Source organism: Vulpes vulpes, chromosome 8, assembly GCF_048418805.1.
Source record: "Vulpes vulpes isolate BD-2025 chromosome 8, VulVul3, whole genome shotgun sequence".
Lineage (NCBI taxonomy): Eukaryota > Metazoa > Chordata > Mammalia > Carnivora > Canidae > Vulpes > Vulpes vulpes.
Window position 1 is genome coordinate 103,634,226 of NC_132787.1, and position 21,279 is coordinate 103,655,504.

Here is a 21,279-nt window from a genome sequence, read left to right on the forward strand (position 1 = left end):
GGAAATAAAGAAGACACAGCCCATCTAGCCACAGAGCCCACAGCCTGGTAAGGAAGGCAAATATGTCTGAGAAAATCACACCGTGAGGTGGTAGGTGCCAGGACAGAAGGAAGAAGCCAGACGTTAAAGGACAAGAGGAAGGGGTCCAAGTCCATCCTAGAGGAGGAAGGGCCAGTGAAAGTTTCTAGGAGGAAATGGGGTGAGGAGCCAGGCAAAGAAGGCAGGAGGGCACAGGACTCCTGGCATAGAACCCATGGACTGAGATGGCCTCAAGCAATTCAGAGCGGGAGGTAGGGAGCGGCAGTGCACAGGGCTGGGGGCCTAAGACCCTCGTGGCCCCCAAAAAGCAGAAACCACAAAGCCCCCACCTCAGAGAACCCACAGCCATCACAGGAAGACGGCCAGCCAGAGGCCACCACAGAAAGGGTGGTAAATGCTAACACGAGAACGAAGGGTCACCCTGCACACCCAAACCACGGCCAGCTGCAGCAGGTCCCAGGGGCCGAGCTCCCGGAGGGCTTCACCCCTGCATCTTTGTTTTGGCCCCTCCCTCTCATGAATTTACACCTGTCTCACTATAAACCTACCTGGACACAGGGTGCTAAAAAAGGCCCCCAAGGAGTCCACTTTGCCCGTAACCAGCTCGTAATTGACTTCTTTCTGGTACTCCGCTGGGGTGAGAAGGCTCTCGGAAAGGATTCGGGCTTGGTATTTTCCTAGAAAACAAACAACAACGTTCACTGAGCCCCTCCACTCAGAATTAGCACGTGAGCCCCTCGACGGCAGAGTCTGTGCCCATTGCTCTCTTTCTCTCTCTAACCCCCCAAGCCGTCACCAAGCCTGGTTAAGAGCAGGTACTCATGCTGCTCAGCGAATAAATGACATAAACCATCTCTGGCTCAGTTTAATAGGATGATAAGAGGGAAAACCCAGAGCACTGGCCTTGGAACCTCTCTTCCCACTTGCTAGCTGTGTAGCAGGAGGTACATCACCCTTGCAGCCCCGGTTCCCCCGACACATGGGACTCACTCGCCGCAGTATCTACTTCACAGGACCGTCGGGAGGACTGTCAACGAGACACCGTTTATAAAATGCTTAGCCTGATCCCAGACATAACATCAGTCCTCTGGGTTTATTTCCAAAAGTACTACTCAAACCATGTAAGGAATTTATAAAATAAAAGCAAAACCAAAAAAAGGAGTGAGTTTACGATCAAGAATGCTCAAGGAGAACCGGGGCACGGCATGGTAACAACGTGCATTTTTTAAGTTCATAAAAAGAGATACAAAAATTTCAGGCTTAAAACACGCAATAGCAGTGGTATCATTTTCTTAATTCCAAAAATAGGAGTGTACTTATCCTCCAAAAATTATTCTGATTTTACAAACTGACCCCCCCAAGATCTATGAAAACCTTGCAACAATGTTAAGAGCAAGGTTTTAAATCTTGACTAATAGTCCTCTTTAAGTTGAGAAATCTGTATCCAATGACTCCCTAAGAAAATACTAGACTTCAAAATTTTGTGTTCTTTTTTTTTTTTTTAAGATTTTATTTACTTATTCATGAGAGACACACAGAGAGAGGCAGAGACACAGGCAGAGGGAAAAGCAGGCTCCCTGCAGGGAACCCGACGTAGGACTTGATCCCAGGACCCGGGGATCATGACCTGAGCCAAAAGCAGACACTCAACCACTGAGCCACCAGGCATCCCTCTTGTGTTCCTTTTTAGCTAACAAGAGGAAGCTGTGGCTAGATGTTCCTATTGCTCTGAGAGGAACAAATGAGGTCAGTGAATTAGTGAAGTCACTGCACAGGGTAACATGACAATATACACAAAGACCAACCTGGCACATGAAAGTTGCTCGATATATCCCATCTCCTCCAAGGAGCTGTCCTCTGCTTCCCCCCATCCACCTGCAACCACGACACCCTGGGCTTGGTCACCTGATAACTCTGCTCCTCTGAATCCCCCACTCCCTACAGCCCACTCCCCAGCCACCTCTGACACTCCAACAATTCCCTCCACTCTTCTCAGATCCGTGGAGCCTCCCGGATGTCTTCATGCCCCCCCCACCTTGACGGAGAGTCCAGGTCCAGCAACACCCCACTCTCTAGCATCCCTCCTCAACACACCTTGCACCAAACCCCCTTCCTGCTCTGACTGTACCGAGCTGCTGGCCGTGGCTGGAGAGAAGACCACAGTCACGCCGACTCGACTCCTGCAAATCCTAGGGCCGACACTCCAACTGTGCGCCGCAGCCCCGGCCCTCTCTGCCACTGGAGGACACCCCCTAACCAGCCCTTTCCCGCCTGCATCACCTGCTTTTCCCTCTCTGCATCATTCTCCATACCAAACATAGGCTTATACTGCCCAACCCAGAACAACCACAAAAACCTGACCCCATTCCACCTCCCATTATTATCTCCCGTTTCTTTATTCCTTTTAAAGAAAAATTTCTCAACATAGTTGTCTATATTTGTTACTTTGCTCACCCTCTATAAGCCCAACCCAGAGACGCCTTCTTGCCAACACCCCAAGACTGCTATGTCCCTGTCACTGATGTCTGCATGTTGACAAAGGGAGGAGCCAATTCTGGATCAAACAGGAGCATCTGACCTATTTGGTGTCTCTCCCTTGTTCCATGAGAACAAGTTAAAAGTTTTAAAAAGCAGAGGCCCCTGGGTGCCTCAGAGGTTGAGCATCTGCCTTTGGCTCAGGTCATGATCCTGGAGTCCTGGGATCAAGTCCCACATCGGGCTCCCCGCAGGGAGCCTGCTTTTCCCTCTGTGTCTCTCGTGAATATATAAATAAAATATTTAACAATAAATAAACAAATACATAAAAGTTTTAAATAACAATAATACCTCTGCGGGGCGCCTTCCATTTCAGTAGATGGTGTCTGCACTCTTCCAGCTACACAGGCCAAAGCCCTCCGGGTGGTCCCTAAGTCCTTGCTTCCTCCCACAGGCCCCACCCAGAAACCCTGCAGCACCCACTTCGCCAACACCCAGAACCAGCACGCTCCACTGCATCTCTGCCCGGCCCTGGGCACTGGGCACTGGACGGGCCAGCAGCCTCCACCCCAGCTGCGCCCTGCCCCGGTCTGCTCTCCACACAGAAAATTCTTCCAATGGTTTCTCAATTCACACATCCCAAAACCCGAAGTTCTGATAAGGCTGTCGAGGCCCCCACACAAGGGTCTTGTCTCACCCTCTGCCCTGGCGCCCTGCTTCCCTACAATGTGCCAGGCACGCTTCCATGTGGTCTTGGGGAGCCCCAGAGCTGTCCCCAGGCGTAACATCTCCTGCTTCCTCATTTCTCTGAGGCCCTGCTCTACTGTCACCTCTTTAGGTAGGTTCACCTGGCCCCTCCTCAGAGCCAGCTTCCCAAATGGGATCCTCCATCCCTTGGCCCTTTCACTCGAGATGTTCTGCACCAGGTCTGGCGTCTGCCTCTCCTACCAGCATGTCTACCCTAGGAAAGCAGGGACCTTGTTGTCTTCATGCCTGGATCTCCAGCCTCTAGAACAGTGGCTGCACATAATAGGGCTTCAATAAGTGTTTTTAGGGGTGCCTGAGTGGCTCAGCAGTTGAGCACCCGCCTTCGGCTCAGGGCCTGATCCTGGGGTCCTGGGATGGAGTCCCACATCGGGCTCCCTGCATGGAGCCTGCTTCTCCTCCCCCTGCCTGTGTCTCTGCCTCTCTTTCTGTGTCTCTCATAAATAAATAAAATAAGTGTTTTTATCACTAGTTAATTGGCTCGCTAAGCCACATTATACAGTAAGATCGCTATCCTGTTGTTCCACATTAGGTAATGGAAGGAAGGGAGGGTAGGAGTTGGTAAGGGACTGGTCACGTCACCAGGGGCACAGAGCCAGGTTTTCCACTCCGTCTACCCAGACTCCACCCAGGCTCTCCAGGGGGAAGTGGGAATGCTCACCCCACACTGGGGCGGAGGACAGATGGATTTTAATTCTGCGCACCAGCCAGGGCCTGCGTAGCCCACACCGTAGCCCACCCCGGGAGGGCACCCCAGCGGCTACTACCCAGGTGCGGCCAGAAACTCCGGCCACGAGGGCCAAGGACCAGGAACGGGGCACAGCTGCTTTTCCCGCAGCCCCCTCCCCGCCAGCCCAGGCGCAGGGCTCACCCGTGACCGCGACGCAGGAGTCGATGGCAGGGCTGCGGCACGCGCGGACGATCACCACGTAGTTGGTCTTGGCGAGCTTGCCCTCGACCAGCAGCCGGAACATCTCCGAGAGGCCCTCGGCCAGGGAGTAGGTGCACTCGATGATGTGCACGCTGTCGTTGCAGGAGCTGGCGGCCAGGCCGGCCAGCCAGGGCAGCTGCGCCGAGGTGACGGGGGCCACGGCGCTGGGCGCGGGCGGGCAGGGCTGCGGCTGCTGGTACTGCCGGATCTCGGTCAGGTGCGACTCGCGCCACGAGCGCAGGAAGATCTGCTCCAGGTCCTCCATCAGGGGCACCTGGTCGGCTGCTGGCAACGACAGGGACAGGACGGCGGCAGAGGCTTCAGCGCCTGCCCACAGCCGTCTACGCAGGGCGGTCCTGGGCTTGCCCTCGACCAGCAGCCGGAACATCTCAGGCGGGCTCCACAGGGACACCCTTGACGTGGTTCCTGCTCCACCGACAGACAGACTCCGGGAGGACAGGCAGGTGCCAGCAGCCTCGCAGCTGTGGGACTCGATCCCGGGTCTCCAGGATCAGGCCCTGGGCTGAAGGCAGGTGCCAAACCGCTTGAGCCACCCAGGCGTCCCACCACTACAGGTTTTAAATCGCTGGAAGGGCTGAAGCCTGGGACTTCAGGACTTGTCTCCCACCCCTGCCACACGGAGCCCGGGGTCAGGCTGGCGGCAGTCTATACAACCAGCACCGTCCCTGGGCTTGACCTCAAGTCCCTTCATACGAGCACCACCATTTACTCAGCAGTGTCTCCACTATCCACCCTTTTACTGCTTCCAAATAACCACCTCTATAAATACTCCCATGATACGCCTTTTGATGCCTAGAACCTAATTTCCTAAATACTCAAAACTGGGCATCTGCAGCCAACTGATACGCATCGACTGTTTCCAGATGGCCTACGTGTGTCAGCCCACCATGACGTTCACGGCATGTGACGACACTGGTTCTACTGCACCCTTAGCTCCACCGGATACCATCGCTCGTGTTAACGTAACTGAGAACATTACCTGATTTGTTCATCTGTGCCTCTTTGATGCCTAGTGAGACTGAATGCTTCTAGCATTTCTTTCCTACAGACATTTTCTGGTATATTTGTCCAAATTTTATATTTGGGTGAGCTGGAGGAAAGAGCACCCCACTTCAATTCAGAAGACCTGCTTCCTCCCAGCTCCACCCAGCACCAGCACGGATCCGTTAGGGTACCGATTCCTGATCTCAAAGATGGGGATCACACTACCCCTCACCTAGCTATGCCATGATTTTATTAGATTAGCTGTTAGACCTCCCATCGTTAACATCTCTCCCCTGAGCCCACACCTCCTTCTGGAAGCTCCATCACTAAGCAAAGCTCTTGGGAGAGTTGTCTACCCTCACCACGCTTGTCTCCTCTCCTTTCTCCAGCCCACTGCAGCACGTAGCTTTTGTTCCCATGCTCCTTATACACATTCATCATCAGGGGTGCCAATCCCTTCAATACACCCAAACCCAATGGCCAGGCCAATGACCAGTCTTCGCTCCGCTCTTGGCCTCCCTGACTCAGGTGACTAGTCCCTCTCCCAAAACACTTTCACTGGATTCCACATCAATGTTTACTGTTCCTTCAACACACGCTGTCCAAGTGCCAACTTTACACTACAGGTGCAGGTGCTGCTGGACACAGAGACGTGAACTCAACCAATGTTCCTGATCTCACAGACCTTACATCCTAACTAGGGGAGATGCATTTAAAGTAGATGAATCCACATGGCATGTAATTCCTGGGAGTGCTGGTGCTCTGAAAGCACGATAAAGAGGAGACAGAGCCACAGGGGCCCGGGCAGGGCAGGGGGGAGGGTGTGGTCTTAGATGATAAGGCCTCCCTAGAGGACTTATGAGGCAAAACTCAGAGGCCATGAAGCAGTGGTCGTACAAATGTCTTGGGCAGGAGCGTTTCTCAGGGAAGGAACAGCAAGTGCAGGAGAGACTGGTATGCCTGGGGGAAGAACAGGGCTGGAGCAGAGGAAGCAGCTGTGGGAGGCAGGCCAGTCACTTGGCCCCTGGAACCAGTGCAGTTGAGCGTGTGATAGGAAACCCTGGCAGGTTCCAGCAGAGAACAGATACAATTAGACTCACAGTTGTGACAGATGTGCAGAATGGGGGCAAGAGCAGCGCCCTGGCAAGGGAGGCATGATGGAGAGGGTGGACGAGGGTGGATCTGGGATGAAGCAGAGCTTACTGGGATGCAGGATGCTTACTGGGATGGATGCAGGATGGGATGCAGGATGCTTACTGGGATGGGATGCAGGTCATGAGAAGGGGCAAGACACGTGGTCATGCTTTCCCAGATTCCTGACCATACCAGGTAACATCCTCATGGTTCCTTCGTTCCTTCGTGGAGGCGGCTCCATCCACCTCCTCCAGATCTCTGACCATGGAGGTGCCCCGGGGCTCAAACATTGGTGCCTTTCTCCCAGAGGCTCTTTTCCAGTCTCCAAGCTTCAATACAGATCATCACTGGGCCAACGTTCCCCAAATTTACACCTGTAGCTCTATGTCCTCCCTGGGGCTCAAGTCTTATCCAGCCAAATCCTGGAATCAGCCTCCAGGCTGCCTCACAGGCGTCTCTAACTTGAAACTGCCAAGATAGAACTTGTGCTCACCTCTAGCTCCACCATCCACCCAGGGGCTCAGGCCAAAACCCAGGCTGCACCTTCCCCTCCTTGCTTGACAGACACCTTACCACCCTTACCTTCAGAGTAAATCCAGCATCTTCCCCCGCCGCCCCGTGACCCTTAATGGTCAAAGCCACCTCCTACTCATCCTGAGACAACATAGCCTCTGCCCTATCCAAGCCCACACAGTAGCCAGTGTGGTCTTCTGGAAGCAAAGGTCAGATCCTAGCCACCCCTAAACTACTCCAGAGGCACTGTGGATTGAACTGGTCCCACCCCACACCGCCAAATTCATATGTGGATGCCACAACCTTCATCGTGACTGCACCTGGCGACAAGGCCTTTAAGGAGGTATTGACATTAGGTGAGTCACAGGATGAGGCCCCGATCCAGTGGGACTGGGGTGGTACGAGAAGAGACGAGACCCCGGAGGCCTGTGTCCCTCTCCCCACACACGACGTGTGTGCCCAGGCCCTGTGAGCGCACGGCAAGGAGGCGCCGTCTCTAAGCCAGGAAGAGAAGCCTCACCAGAACCCGACCGTCCTGGCCCCCTGAATGCTGGGCCTCCAGCCTCCAGAACCCTGAAAAAGAAATGTATGGGGATGCCTGGGTGACTCAGTGGTTGAGTGTCTGTCTGCCTTTGGCTCAGGGCGTGATCCCAGGATCCCGGATTGAGTCCCACGTCAGGCTCCCTGCAGGCAGCCTGCTTCTCCCTCTGCCTGGGTCTCTGCCTCTCTCTCTCCGTTTATCTCTCATGAATAAATAAATAAATCTTAAAAGAAAGAAAAGAAAGAAAGAAAGAAAGAAAGAAAGAAAGAAAGAAAGAAAGAAAAAGAAAGAAAGAAAGAAAGAAGAAAGAAAAGAGAAAAGAAAAGAAAGAAAGAAAAGAAAAGAAAAGAAAAGAAAAGAAAAGAAAAAGAAAAGAAAAGAAAAGAAAGAAAAGAAAGAAAAAAAGAAAAGAATAAAGAAAAGAAAAGAAAAGAAAAGAAAAGAAAAGAAAAGAAAAGAAAAGAAAAGATCTGCTGCTTGAGCCCCTGGTCCGAGGTTCTCTGCTAGGGCAGCCGGAGCCGACTGGTGCAAGCTGCCTCTCAATGTGTCTGAAGTGCAAACTCCTGACAGTAGCGTGAGGCCCTGCCCCTCTGACGGTGCCCCTCCTGGTGCTGCAGCCACTAGGGCCTGGGCCTCGTCCCTCACCAGCCTCTCCCTCAGCCTCCCTGCCTCCTCACAAGGCCGCTCCTGCCCACTGGGGTCTCCTCACAGAGGCCTTGCTCTGTGATGCTGAGTCAACCCCCCACCACACACACACACACACACACACTCTGCTCCCTCCCCTCTCCCTGCTTGCGTGTTCCAACCGTTCACAGTTCCTCTCCCACTAGAATATACTGTCCCAGGGGCAGAGTCTTTGTGTGCTCCTCCCTGATCTCTCTCTGTGCATCTGGAACGGCAGGTAATGGTTTGGGGGTTGTCCCACAGGTTCTGACTCACTCTATGCCCTCCCCAGGCCCTCGGGGCGGTGACCCCACAGCACCATCAGCACGTTCCCGGTGCTTCCAGGTGCTTCCATCTCCGCCAGGCCAGCCGTGGCTGCACAAGGGCTCTGCGTGACGGGCAGCGATCGGGGCTTATGCATTTCCTCCTCCGGAGCACTCTGCCCACGAGTCCCCCGCGGCCGGAGGGAGACTCACCCAGCTGGACGAGATAGTAGACGGTGAGCAGCAGCTGCATCTCCTCCGAGATGGGCTGTATGGTGGAGGCCCCGTACTGCTCATACGCTCGAGAGATCGACTGCGAGTTCTGGTAGCATGTGTACAGGAGGGGGCTCACGACGACGTCGTTCAGGTTCCCGCAGAGGTAAGGGAAGTTCCCGTGGCCTACGGAAGAAGAGCACTGGGCCCCGGGCACGGCGTGTGGACCCACACGAGCACATCTCCAAGTACAAGGGAGCCAAGGCACGCAGGCGAGACGCCGCCGGGGTGAGCCACGTGCCCCTTTCTGGGGAGATCTCGGACATCCCGCCCTCGCTGACCTAGGGCAGCAGCTCTGAGAGGGGACCAGGCCTGTGGCATTGCTTCAATGCCACGTTTCACAGGTGGGCCGGGGGGACGCACCCAAAGCTGCAGCGTCACTCGGGCGCTACCCCCCAGCACTGACTACAGAACCTCGTGGAAGCAGCGCCTTATGCCTCTGCTGACTATAGCGCACGTTATAGATTATTTCTGATGACAGTCCTCGGAGGCGGAAGAGCCAGCCGTGCATTGGCTGTGGGGCTCTGGGCAGGAAGTGTGACGTTGCCAGGCCTCAGTCTCCACATCTGCAGGATGGGGTGAACACATGCAGTCCTCGTGGGACGGCTGAGATGACTGGATGCACTAAATGCGTGTGTGGCGTCCTGTACTCAGGCGGGCTACACTTAACTCACCAAACACACACTTACTGAACACCTGCTGTATGCTCTGGGTGGGCATCAGGCTTGGCTCCAGGGAGATCTGATGACTGAGACAGTTCACACCCTCAAGGAATTGCTCCCCAAACCTGAGGGTGTATGAGGGGCCCCTCACACCCGGCCTAAAACACAGATTGCTGGGCCCTGCCCCTCAGTTCTCATTCTGGAATGGGGCCTGATTCTGCTTCTGGGATGGGCCTGGGAATAGGTCATGGAGGATGCTGGTTCTGCTGGGCCATGGACCACAGCTGGGTACTACTGCTTGCCAACATTATAGTTGAAGCTGCACTGGGGCCCAGGTGAAAGGGAAACTGAGGCAGCCTCATGGAGAAGGCACAGAGTGGGTCTGAAAGCACAGGTGGGGTTTGGGCCTGTGGTGGGTAGGGGCAGGAGGAGAGAGCCAGGGACGCATAGCTCAAACACAGCACCTCTGCCAGAAAGTGCAGTGAACTTGAGAAACAAGGAGGACGATCCACATCTGAGGTCAGTAGCCATTAGATGCAGGTCTGCTGGACCCTCACCCCGACTTCCCTGGGGCCCCTGGCTCGGGGGAGGTGCAGGTGCAGTCCCGCCCATACCACCGTGCTCTGTTTCCTCACCACTGTGTTCTCAGGGCCCACCAGACGCATAACGTCCACATGAAGAACACATGTAATGCTGTTGCACGTTGACCTCCACCCTAATCAGCCAATAGGACCCAACGGGATATTGGCCCTGCCTCATGCCCAATCCAAAACCCAGATTTGCACCCTTCTTCCTAAATACCCTGTCCAGTTTTGGTTTTTTAGGAAAAAGAAAGGAATGCCTCTCTTATTTCTTAATTAAGGGGTAAGATATCTCTCCCACTTTCCTACTGCCTTCTCTCCTCTATTCCTACAAACACGATACCAAATAGGGTATTAACTTGATTAAGAAGGGTCTGAATGTGCATGTATATGTGTGCGTGCGTTTGTCACAGGCCAGCACGTGGTACCAGTAAATACCATCATCAAAAAAATTATGCCAAAGCTTCACATTTCAAATTTCCTCTTTCACTAGAGAGGGATTTCTTCAGTTGAGCCAAACATCTACCTCCACGCAGCATACGTTAGCCTGCTGCCACAAAGCAGACATCAAATCTAGTTTTCTTTTATGCTTCCACATGGTGACCGTGGCCATGTTTGCCCAAAGTCAGACTTCATAGTCAAAATATACTCGTGGCCCAGGGTGACAACAGGACTACCCGCCAGGCCAGGGGTCCTTTGCAGCAAGGGGCTGATGGATCCACCTCCAGTCCCTGGTGCTTTGTACTGGATCTGTTACTGGGGCAGCAGCTCAGTGAGGTTGAACGAATGAATCCATGAACAATGGAACAGAATCATTTTACCTGGGCTCGTTGTGGAAAACTGTGACAAAGCTCTAGAACTCTTGGCATCTGATCAGTGACTGGTCTGCTCAGATCTTTCATTGCCCTGGAAGAGGTCTTAGAGTTGTCTCAGGAGGACAGCCCTGGCGTCAGCCTGTGGTCTGTTCCTTGCAGACTCCTTTAGGCTCCCCGACCACCACCACTTGTCTCACTGCTATACTTGCCTTTAAATATCACCAGCTTTGCCTTGCAGATTTTCAGCAAGTTGTCAGGAACAGACACTGGCTCTCCGGAGGCCACAACAGGAAAAGTGACTGGAGCTGGTCCCACCAAGCCAACCTGGGGCATGCAGGACATGCCTGCGCTCTCTAGGAACATGCCAAGAGCATTAGAAGACACACGGAACCGGGCTTCCCTCACCGGCAGACCTGACATCAGACCGGCCTACACATCTGCTACAACCTCACCCTTACCCCCACTACGGGAGCACCCGAGGCTTGCAATCAGATTCCTGAGGTCAAAGCACCTTCACAGTCGCTTGATCCAGCCTTTCCCACCGAACAACACAATCTCCTCTTCAATCTCTCTGCCATGTGACAGGCAAGCCCCTTTTACATTCCTTTAGGGTCAAGGAGCTACGTCACTGCCATACAAGACCCTTGGCCTCTGTTGTGCAGCTCCAACATATGAGAGACCCTTCATTTATACCCCAGTCTGCCCCCCAGAACATCCTCACCAATTCACACAATGCACACACACACATATGGGCACACACACACCCGTACCCCACAAGCAGCACCACCACCAGTACCCAAGTCTTGGATTTTTGGCAAGGCTGCTGTCACTTACCATACTTAGCTCTGTTCCCACCACCCTGGGAGTAGCCACCATCTGTAGTTGATGGAGACTCTGGAGACCACCCTTTGTGGCGTTTTTTGGGGGGCCCGGAGTTTGATAAGATACCTAGACAACAGAGTATGGATTAGGCTGTCACCAAGGACAATGCTTCAGAACATTCCCCTGATTTGGAGAACACTTGTTATTTTTAGATATCAGAGCTTGACAACGGTCATTAGCTGTTAACGAAGCATCTGGGCATGAGGAAATACCCCTCATGTTTCCCCTTCGGTAAACATTTCATTCCAAACCACCCAAGTGCCGTGCCTTATCTCTGAGCCTCAATATCCTAGTCTTTAAAATGGGATCATAAATTCTACCGTGAAAGGTGGTCTGGTAAAGGCTAAACAGCATGTACATAAAGCACAGAGTCTGGGCCCACTGACCGGGGGCCCCCAAGGTCACATCCTCCTCACCCTCCTCCTCTAAACACTCCAGGGAAGGAGAGCCTGTGGGTTTCTTGCAGACAAGCCTCAGCCACACTGAACCCACCACCGCGGCTTCACCACTGGGGGGCAGTACCGCTCCACCTGTGCTCCGCACCCCCCCTGGCCTTGACCGCTAGCTTCAGGCCAGAGAAACCCAGAGGAACAGAAGCCGGTATCCGCTGCTGTTCCTGAGTCATCTCTGCCCACACTAGATACCAGCATGTGGGTTGACTCATGCTAGGGTCCTGGGTGATGCAAAATACCAAGAATTGGTTACCATATTTTTTTGAGCAATCCGACACAAAATTGCCCCAAGGTTTAGAGCTACCCGTTCAGCTATGACTACGTGTGAAACTCACCTGGGAAACCTTTAACACGTTGTGCCTGGACGTAACCCCATCCCATATAAACCAAAAGCATCTGGGGAACCCAGGCATCATGAGGATCCTGAGCTCCCTAATGACCCTAAGTCACAACCGGCTTTGAAAGTCACAGTTGAGGGCAGCCCGGTTTAGTGTGCCTGCCTTCAGCCCAGAGCGTGATCCTGGGGGCCCCAGATCGAGTCCCATGTCGGGCTCCTTGCATGGAGCCTGCTTCTCCCTTTGCCCGTGTCTCTGCCTCGCTCTCTCTGTGTGTCTCTCATGAATAAATAAAATCTTAAAAAAAAAAAAAAGTCACAGTTGAGAGCAATGTTTCTGTAAATCTGGTCTGAGAAGGAGCTGGATGGAAGCAGCAGAGGCTTGCTAAAACTGTCCACTCCTGAGCCCTGCCTTGACCTACAGAACCCAGATCTCTGAAACAATGAGAAAAAAAGACCATTCTTCACGGGCACCCTGGCTAAACCTAAGCACTCTACAGTTTGAGGGTTATTGCTCTAGAGTCTCTTACAGGTACTATAATTATTCTCACCTCTTCCTTAGACCAAGCAAAAGTGAATAAAAAGTTCAAACACAAAGTACTTTGTTTACACAGAGCTCTCAAGCAGGTGGGTTCCGTCGACCCCCCCCCCCCCGCCCCCCGCCACACACACACACAGCAAGGCAGGAGCAGCTACAATCAAGGCTGTTCCGTCTCCACCACATCTTCTACGGCCCAAACACCTGTCCTTGGAGGCCAACGAGGTGCTCCCATGGACACGAAGATGCCAGCGCCTCCAAAAACCACAGTGAACTACCCCAGAGGGGCTGGGCCTCGACACTAAGGAGGGAAGGTCTACAGATATTTTCCCCCTTTGGGACACAAGCTCCAGCCGCCCCTCGTGGACTCAGCTCTTCAATGCTCCCAAAGTGACATCACAGGGAGTCGTCCTTGCGCTACCCATGTGGACCACTTCTCGCGGTGGGGGAGAAGTGGAGCCCCTCCTGGGGCTGGCGAGGGGGTCACTACTGGGCATTTGGGGTGAACAAGTCTTCACTGTGTAGTCCACTCACTGCAGGGCATGCAGCACCCGGACACCCGGTGTGGGACCACCAAGCAAGGACCCCGGGCACTTGCTAACACCCCCCCCCCAGCAGGGGGCAGCATTTCCCCACCGAGCAACAACCCCAAGCCCAAATTCAACACCTCCTGCAGTTTCAGAAACAGCTTCCTAAAACTGATTTCCTCCCTCCCCAGAGCAGGCCGGAAGGCCCAGCACGTCTGACGTTTCAGCTGTGCTGTTAAGGCAATTCCATTCGTGTCCATGGCTGCTGGGTGCCCGGGGCCCGAGATGGGGATGACACGGGCCCCACTTCACTACCTGAAGGACACCTATGGCCCAGAGGTGAGAGGGATGCCTGGGGCGTCCCAGGGAGGGAGGGAGCCCTCTGTGGGAGGAGACATCAGAGCTACTCCCAGAAAGGCAGGGTTAGCCTCAGGGCAGGGTTAGCTGTGGGGCGTGGGGCGGGGAGAGAGGGAAGCCCGGCTCACTAAATGGCCCCCCACTAAATGGCTCCCCTGAGCATGAACAGGCAAGCACAGAGCTCAGAGATTCCCAGGCCCCTCCTCTCGCAAGTCACCTCTGCACCCTCTTCCACGTGCCCTCTTCTCATCGCCCAAGCTTCCCCAAGCATGTTGTAGCTCAGCTGGGTCACCTCCTCCAGGAAGCCCTCCTTGAAAAGACCAGCTCAGCGATGATGATGTTGAGAGGGACCCCACTATGCCACCCACTAGGGAGCTGCCAGATGTGCCCTGAATTTCCATACAGTCCCTCATCGGACCCTCTCAGCGGCCCTGAGAGCTGAACTCTTGTCTCCAGGTGTGGAAACAATTTAGGCAGAAGGCTTGCCCAAGGTCCCCCAACAAATAAGAGACACAGCCAAGTTTCGAAGTCCTATTTATCTGAGGTGGGAGCCCATGGTCTGCCCATGACACCTCACTGCCCCCTACTTCTCCAGAACTCGACAGCCCTCGTGCTGCGTACCGGCAACAACAACAACAACAACAAATTCTCCAACTTTACAGATGAGGAAACAGAGATTCAAAGAATTGAAGCGAGTTGCCCCAAACTGCCCAACCAGAAGGTATCCCCATTGGAACTTAGGTCTAGGTATCCTGATGGTAAAAACAGTGGCCTCCTCAGCTGCCCTGGTGGCAGGGGTCCCAGGTGGCCTGGACGCAGTGAGGACAGGAGCAGACACCACACAGAGAGGACACACACCACCCACACCACAACGGGCTCCCACTGCTTCCCTGCACACACCCCAGTCGGTGGCTGGAGCTGCGGGCCCACCCAGCACCAGGACCCGGGCACAGCCCCACAGACTCTGGAAGCACCTGCTGGCCGGTCCCAGCTCTCCCTCCAAACCACACCAACTCCAGGAGGCTCAGCGGCCCCAGCTCGGTGGCTCCCTCAACCCCCGCTACAGCCTGGCCCAGAGAAAAGCGAGACCCCCCTCCCCCTGGACAGGCCAGGCTACCCAGGGCCGAGGGCCGCGGCACAGCCGAAGGGTCATTCTTCACCAGCTGTTGGTGCTTCGGGGAATCTTTGCCATTGAGAACCGCTGGGCCGACGGCTGCAGTTAGCGAGGGATGCTCAGAGGCCGGTCCTGGAAGCAGAGAGAAGGGGGGAGCGCACAGTCAGCTCACAGGGCGCGCCGTGAGCCCAGCTAGCAGGAAGTGACTTTTGTTTTTTTTAAGATTTTATTTATTTATTCACGAAAGACACAGAAAGAGAGGCAGAGACACAGGCAGAGGGAGGAGAAGCAGGCTCCCTGTGGGGAGCCCGATGTGGGACTCGATCCCGGGAATCCGGGTTCAGGCCCTGAGCCAAAGGCAGATGCTCAACCGCTGAGCCACCCAGGCGTCCCAGGAAATGACTTTTCTTCCATTTTTATAAACTAGCTTTTTGCTGATGAGTGAGTCTCCCCACGGAGACCACACAAACACACGTGCACACATGTTCCAGGGAGCATGGCCTGGGTGAAAGGAGGACCAGGGAAGCCTGAGTAGCCAGTGGGGCCCCTGGATCCCAGGAGTGCAGGCAAGGCTGTGCCGCCTCCCTTCTCCCTCACCTTCACCCGCACCCTCCAGACTCAGGCTTGTACCAAACATGCTCGGGAAAGCTGCCAGGCTTGCAGGCGGGTCTGGGCTGCTCACGGGGCTGGGACTCCGCAGGCCTGAGGATGATGCTGGGGGAAACTGTGGGTACCAATCTTGTGGGCCTCGCTGCACTGCTGATGTGCCCACATGAGCCAGAATGGCCTTGAAGGCACCCCAGGGCGGGGGTAGCACAAAACGTTTCCTGTGGGTGAGGTGGCACGGTGAGGGGGGTAAGGGCATAGCTCTGAAGCCGGCCGCCCTGTGTCTGAATCCCACTCTGCCTCCCCCTAGCAGTAACCATACTAAACTTCCTTGACCACCCTGTGCTTCAACCTTCTCATCCACAGAGACGACGATAACCAAGCCACTGTGAGAAGGACACGATTTAATAGAAGTGGAGTGTATAGAGCAGTGCCTGACAGGTAGCGAGCACTAAGGATTTACTCTTAGTATCAAACATAATTCTTACAATCACCCTGCAAATTAGAGAAGATTTCCTCTGGGGTGCCTGGGTGGCTCAGTCAGCTAAGCAACTGACCCCTTGAACTCAGCTCAGATCTTGATCTCAGGGTTGTGAGTTCAAGCCCCAAGTTGGGCCCCACACTGGGCGTGGAGCTTCCACCAAAAAAAAAAAAAAATTGTCCAACTTTACAGATGAGAAAACAGAGATTCAAAGAACTGAAACGAGTTGCCCCTTCTTGCCCAGCCAGAAGGTATCCGCACTGGAACTCACATCCAGGTATTCTGATGGTAAAAACAGTGGCCTTCTCAGCCGCTCTGGTGGCAGGGGTCCCAGGTGGCCTGGGCGCAGTGAGGACAGGAGCAGACACCATGCAGAGAGGGAGGCACGATGCCTCTGTGGGAAGTCACAGTTCCCAACCCTCGTCATAGCCTTTTCATTCCCAATGTGATGAGCCGGGTGGGAGCTGGAGCACAGGCCCCTCTCAAGGCCCCTCTACAGACCCTCTGGACCAGAAGAACCAGAACAGCCAACCCTCCAGAGTTCCTGAGGAGGCTGCCGTGGTAGCAGCTATCACGCTTACAAGGCCTGCTCAGAATGGCAAAACGCCAAGCACACGAACCAGAAACATGTGCTATCAAATCTTGACCTCACCTCCTACTGCTCACGAGATCAAGGCCAGCAGCCGAGCCTCGACTTCCCCGGCGGTACCACCGGGAAACGCAAGGCTGCTTGCAGGGTGCTGTTAGGTCCCAAGCAGGTACACACACAGAGTCGTGGCACATTGCACACACGCTAAGTGGCCCTAGCTAGTCTCACCTGCCCCCTTCCAGGAACTCGGCGCCAGCACTGACTTGATGCCGTTATGGAGCAAGCTCAAAGCTGCAAACTGGGGGTGCCAAGGGACCCCAATGCACCACACCACCAATGAGGGGATCACATTCTGTAGCCAACAGGAATGCAGGACATCTTTCCAAATTAAAAACATAGCACTCTGTGCCAGAAACTGCTATAAATTCAAGATGAAACGTACAGCATGCTAGACAAAGAGGACGTACAAAGCACGCCTCTTAGTTATCTTGAAGAATGTGTGGCTGCCTCATCGAGCTCCCATGCCCGGGACCCGCCAGGCCTGTGGATGGAGCTCCCTGGTGCTTCTCGGTCGCCTCACCTGCCTGCTGTGCTCCCATTGGGATGCTCGGGGTAGTTCCAGGAATGGGCTCGCCGGAGAAGGTAGCCAGGGGCCCGGAGCTCTCCGCCGGCGGGAAGAGTGAGCTGGAGCCAGTGCTGGCGGCGGTCTGCCGGCTTCTGAACTCTAAGGGGGCACAAGACGTATGCATGAAAACCAATTCCCCGCCAGTTATGAAATGCTCTCCTAGACTGGAGTCCGTCCTACAAGAGAGCTTGATACCCAGGGAACTAAAATGGTGCCAGCACCTTCCTGACTTTGCTTCGGTGTAGCTGGGGGAGGCGGGGGTGCTCTGTGCCAAGGGCAGGGGACTCCATCTAATGGTCAGCCTGATTATCAGGAGTGGGAACCATCATGAGCATTTGGGAAGAAGAGAAAAAAAACCAGACAACTGAAATAAGTCATCACATTGTCCTTCAGGTCCAAGGAAAGACCAGCCTCAGAGGTAGAAGAATAGCTAATATCCCACCCCACACATGCACACGCACACTCCATCCTGAACATCACCCTCTGTTGGGAAGATGGGCTCCCAGGGGCGCCTCTAGCCCGTGAGGTGCTTGGTCACAGCCAGTGATCAAAGATTCCTATCTGGCCCCACAGTGGAAGAACTACTGCCTCCCAGGAAATGACTGGCAGAGAGCAGGAGCTCAAGAAATACTTATCGAGTGATGTAAAAAGAGGAGACAGGTGGGGGAGGATGCCAGAGCGAGGCCCTCCTGAAGCCCCTTCCTCCTATTGACAGAAGCTGGCCGGGGGGAGGCCAGGTGACGAGAAGTGAGGCAACGCAGGCAAGTGAGGACAAGTGGTTCTCGCTGAGACCCCTCCTGGACACGTCCCTCCACAGCTGGTTGAGTGGGGGCATCTCGGGGACGTCCTAAGGCTGAGCCTCTGAAAATCCATCACCCACTGCCCTCTTCCTTCCATAGTTGACTTAGGCATGACATGGGGAGAGAGGAAAGAGGAGTGGAGCCCAGTAACTTCTTCAAGGACAGGATGTGAGGCTGGCCTCTCTATTCACAGGGTTCGGGGAAGAGAGAGAAGGGGCATTATTCAAGCCATTATTTTGCTATGTCAGGGTTTCTCAACCTTGGCACCACTGATACTTTAGCCTGGATAATTCTTTGTGAGAGGGGAGGTGTCCTGTGCACCGCCAGATGTCCAGCAGCACCCCTGGCCTCTACCTGAGATGTGACAGGAGCACCCTCCAGTCCCTTACGGGGGCCATAAGGGTCTCCAAGTGTTCCCAAGTGTCCCATGGGGGACAAAATCACCCCCGGCTGAGGACCTCCACCCCAAACACTTGGCACAAGAAAGCACAGCACAGTGTGGCCCTCTGTCAGCTTTTAAATGTCCCATACAATCAGGCTGGCACTAGACACACCCATAATGCACAGCAGCGTTCTGATTTCACGGGCCTGACCTTTTGCCTGCCATCGTGCCTGCGGAGAGTCTGTAGAGCACACTCTCCTCAAAGTCATGCTACCAGCCACCTGGGCCGCTGGGAGGACCCCCCCCCCCCATTCACCTACCCCCTTCCCCACCCAACCCCGCTCCACACCGAACTGCTCACCTGAGCCTTTCCAGCAAATGAGCGGTCCTTTGGTGAGAGCCCCTTGTGCATTCCGGACCAGGTAATACTTCAAGTGCTTCTGCTTCTTGGGCTGAGTCGTCAACTTAAGATTTATGTGATTAGAGAATTCTGTAAAGTAACAGAAGCCTTTCTTTCCGCAGCCAACACAATTGCCAGAAAAACCTGGGGCGGGGAGGAAACAAACCATGAATGCCTCCAACTTACCTTCAACACGCTCTTCAAATAATACAGACGTCGTGGAAATTCTAACTATTCTCACGCTGTACCACCAACCAGAAGATTCCACAGGGCCAAGGTCCCTAGCACCTGATGCTGGGCCAGGGGTCAGGATGACCCGGGTTCAGACGGGAGAAGGAGCAAGAAGACTTAGTCATGGAGACGCTCCCCCACCCCACCCTGCCCCCCTCAGCCCCAGGCACCATCACCCCCACCTCCGGGGAAACGAGGAGGGCTCTGGGGTACACAGATTGGAGGTGAGGGAATCTGGGGGCCTGGCAGCCCGTGGAGCAGAGACATCTGCAGGAGTGTCACCATCCTGCTGCTGAGGCCTGAATGGGCCTTTCTGGGCACGGACAGAGGCTCCACCAGCCGTGAGAGGCTCCAGAAAGGCTGCCCCGGGACAAAACTACCTCCTATGAAGGGTTATAATCCAGAGACTCTGCATGAAAAGACCTTTTACAAACTAGAAAGTCCGATCAAACTACACTCAGAACTGCTGGTTCACAGAGGGGACACGTGCTGGTTTGCTTTCTCTGCCTGACGGCTGCTCGTGTTTACACCCACTCTCTCAAGCCTTCCTTCAGACCTTGCCTCGCCCACTGGTGTGTCTGGTTTCTATGGTCAAGGTCCTCTGGTAGGGGAGACCCTGAGGCTGAGACTAATCTAGTCTATCATGTTCTCTGGCAGCAAGTTTATAAAGGTCAGCCTGCCTGGGCCCCGCTGGGCCACGCGCTGGGTGGGTAAGCTCTGCTTGTTTAAACGGGGTACGCCGAAGGCCTCTGGCCGACGTTCAAAATAACACGTTAGTGGAGGTTCAACACGTCTCCACCAGTGAAATGGGACATCCACATTACAGAAACTTACTGGGTTTTCTGATCTGTTTTATCCTAAGCAAATTTAATATTCCTTATAAGGCCTTAGGAATGAGGACAAGTCTCAGGAGGCCTGGGTGGCTCAGCAGTTGAGCATCGGATGGTGAGCAGGGCTCCAGGCTAAGGCCGGGGCCACCGCAGGCAGACAAGGGCCACACCTTCCCGCTCCCTGGAAATGAACGTCGACTCAGGACAAAAATAGCATCCTCTTTGACTCACTGCAGCAAATTAAGGGAGAAAACCCAGTGTCTAGCATTACGTCCATGCTGTGAGGCCAAGCCATGAAAATCATGTCACAGCCCCACGTGGATGGTGGATGGAGAAGGAAAAGAGGCAAAACGAAACAGATGTTCATTTTGGGGTGGTGGGGAATTTCCTCCTCTTCCGCTTTGTGTTTGGTTTCTGTTATTCCTGCCACAATCCTGTTTGTGGAGGTAAATATTACCTAATGACGAATGAGGAAAAAAACACATCCGTGGCCCCCAGCCTTGATATTTTGGCCAAATTCCACCTCGAGTGTGGAAGGATCTACTTTCTACTCCTGTCTCTGAAGGCGGACCTCCGAGGCACACCTCCCTTCTCAGATCTCCTGCGTGTGTGTGGGAAGAGGGACCCAGACGGGAGCGCACCCCGGGCAGTGAGCGAGGGCACATGGACCCAGAGGTCCACCACCCGAGAGGCAGGGAAAGCCTTAAGAGCCGTGTCAGGATTCGGATGTGGGTAACGGGCATGGAAAGATGGACAAACACTGATGGTGTGTTAGGAGGCTTGAAACATAACCCACAGGACCCCGGGATTGTCTAGAATCCTGCAGCAAGGCTCACAGCTAGCTCCCCTGCCAAGAGCTCTCCCTCTGGACGAAGGGGAGAGAAATCAGACGTTCATGTGGCTTCCAGGAGATTGCCCTAAAATGCAAGTTAAAAAACACAGCAATCACCTTAGTTCAACCTTTCCGAACATAGAATCTGTGAAGGGGAAACTAGGAAAGAGGAGGCCTAGGTGAAAAGAGAGAATTAGTGACGGGTCAACCAAACACTTTGGGAGACTCTTGTTTGGATCTTGATTCAAACAAACTGTAAAAAAAAAAAAAAAAAAAAAAACCCTGTAAGACAAAATTTGAACACACTGGATATCTGATATCATGGGATGATTGTTCCATTTTTTTTTAGATCTGATGATAGTACAGGGCTTCTAACAAGCCCTTACTTTTTAGAGATTCACATGGACACGTTTACAGATGAAATGACACGTCTGGGATTTGCTTCTTAATACTTAGGAAGATCAAGGAGAAGCAGTTGGAGTGAAACACGACTGTGTATTAGTAATTGTTGAAGACACAAGACAGGCAGGTTCTACTATTACAGTCGTCTCTCTACTTCCACAGCTTGAAAATGACTTCCTGGGGCACCTGGTGGCTCAGTCCGTTTAGTGTCTCTTGATCTCGTCTCAGGTCATGATC

At 53.9% G+C, this 21,279-nt stretch overlaps 1 protein-coding gene across 10 annotated transcripts in view; it reads right to left on the reverse strand.

The window, feature by feature from the left end:
• GREB1 (growth regulating estrogen receptor binding 1) overlaps positions 1 to 21,279 on the reverse strand; it is an 88,565-nt gene that overhangs the window by 41,767 nt on the left and 25,519 nt on the right. For 6 of the 10 annotated variants that reach the window (XR_012003233.1, XM_072767703.1, XM_072767706.1 and 3 more), the window contains exons 5-12: positions 18,709 to 18,891; positions 17,121 to 17,264; positions 14,868 to 14,996; positions 11,495 to 11,608; positions 10,870 to 11,013; positions 8,543 to 8,728; positions 4,151 to 4,495; positions 588 to 716 (exon numbers count right to left, since the gene is read on the reverse strand). Coding sequence is in view for 9 of the 10 variants with exons in the window: in XM_072767703.1 (XP_072623804.1) it covers positions 588 to 716; positions 4,151 to 4,495; positions 8,543 to 8,728; positions 10,870 to 11,013; positions 11,495 to 11,608; positions 14,868 to 14,996; positions 17,121 to 17,264; positions 18,709 to 18,891 (1,374 nt within the window). In the remaining variant the exon portion in view is untranslated. The remainder of the gene's footprint in view (positions 1 to 587; positions 717 to 4,150; positions 4,496 to 8,542; positions 8,729 to 10,869; positions 11,014 to 11,494; positions 11,609 to 14,867; positions 14,997 to 17,120; positions 17,265 to 18,708; positions 18,892 to 21,279) is intronic. The other 4 variants (XM_072767708.1, XM_072767709.1, XM_072767707.1 and 1 more) reach the window with 1 other exon arrangement.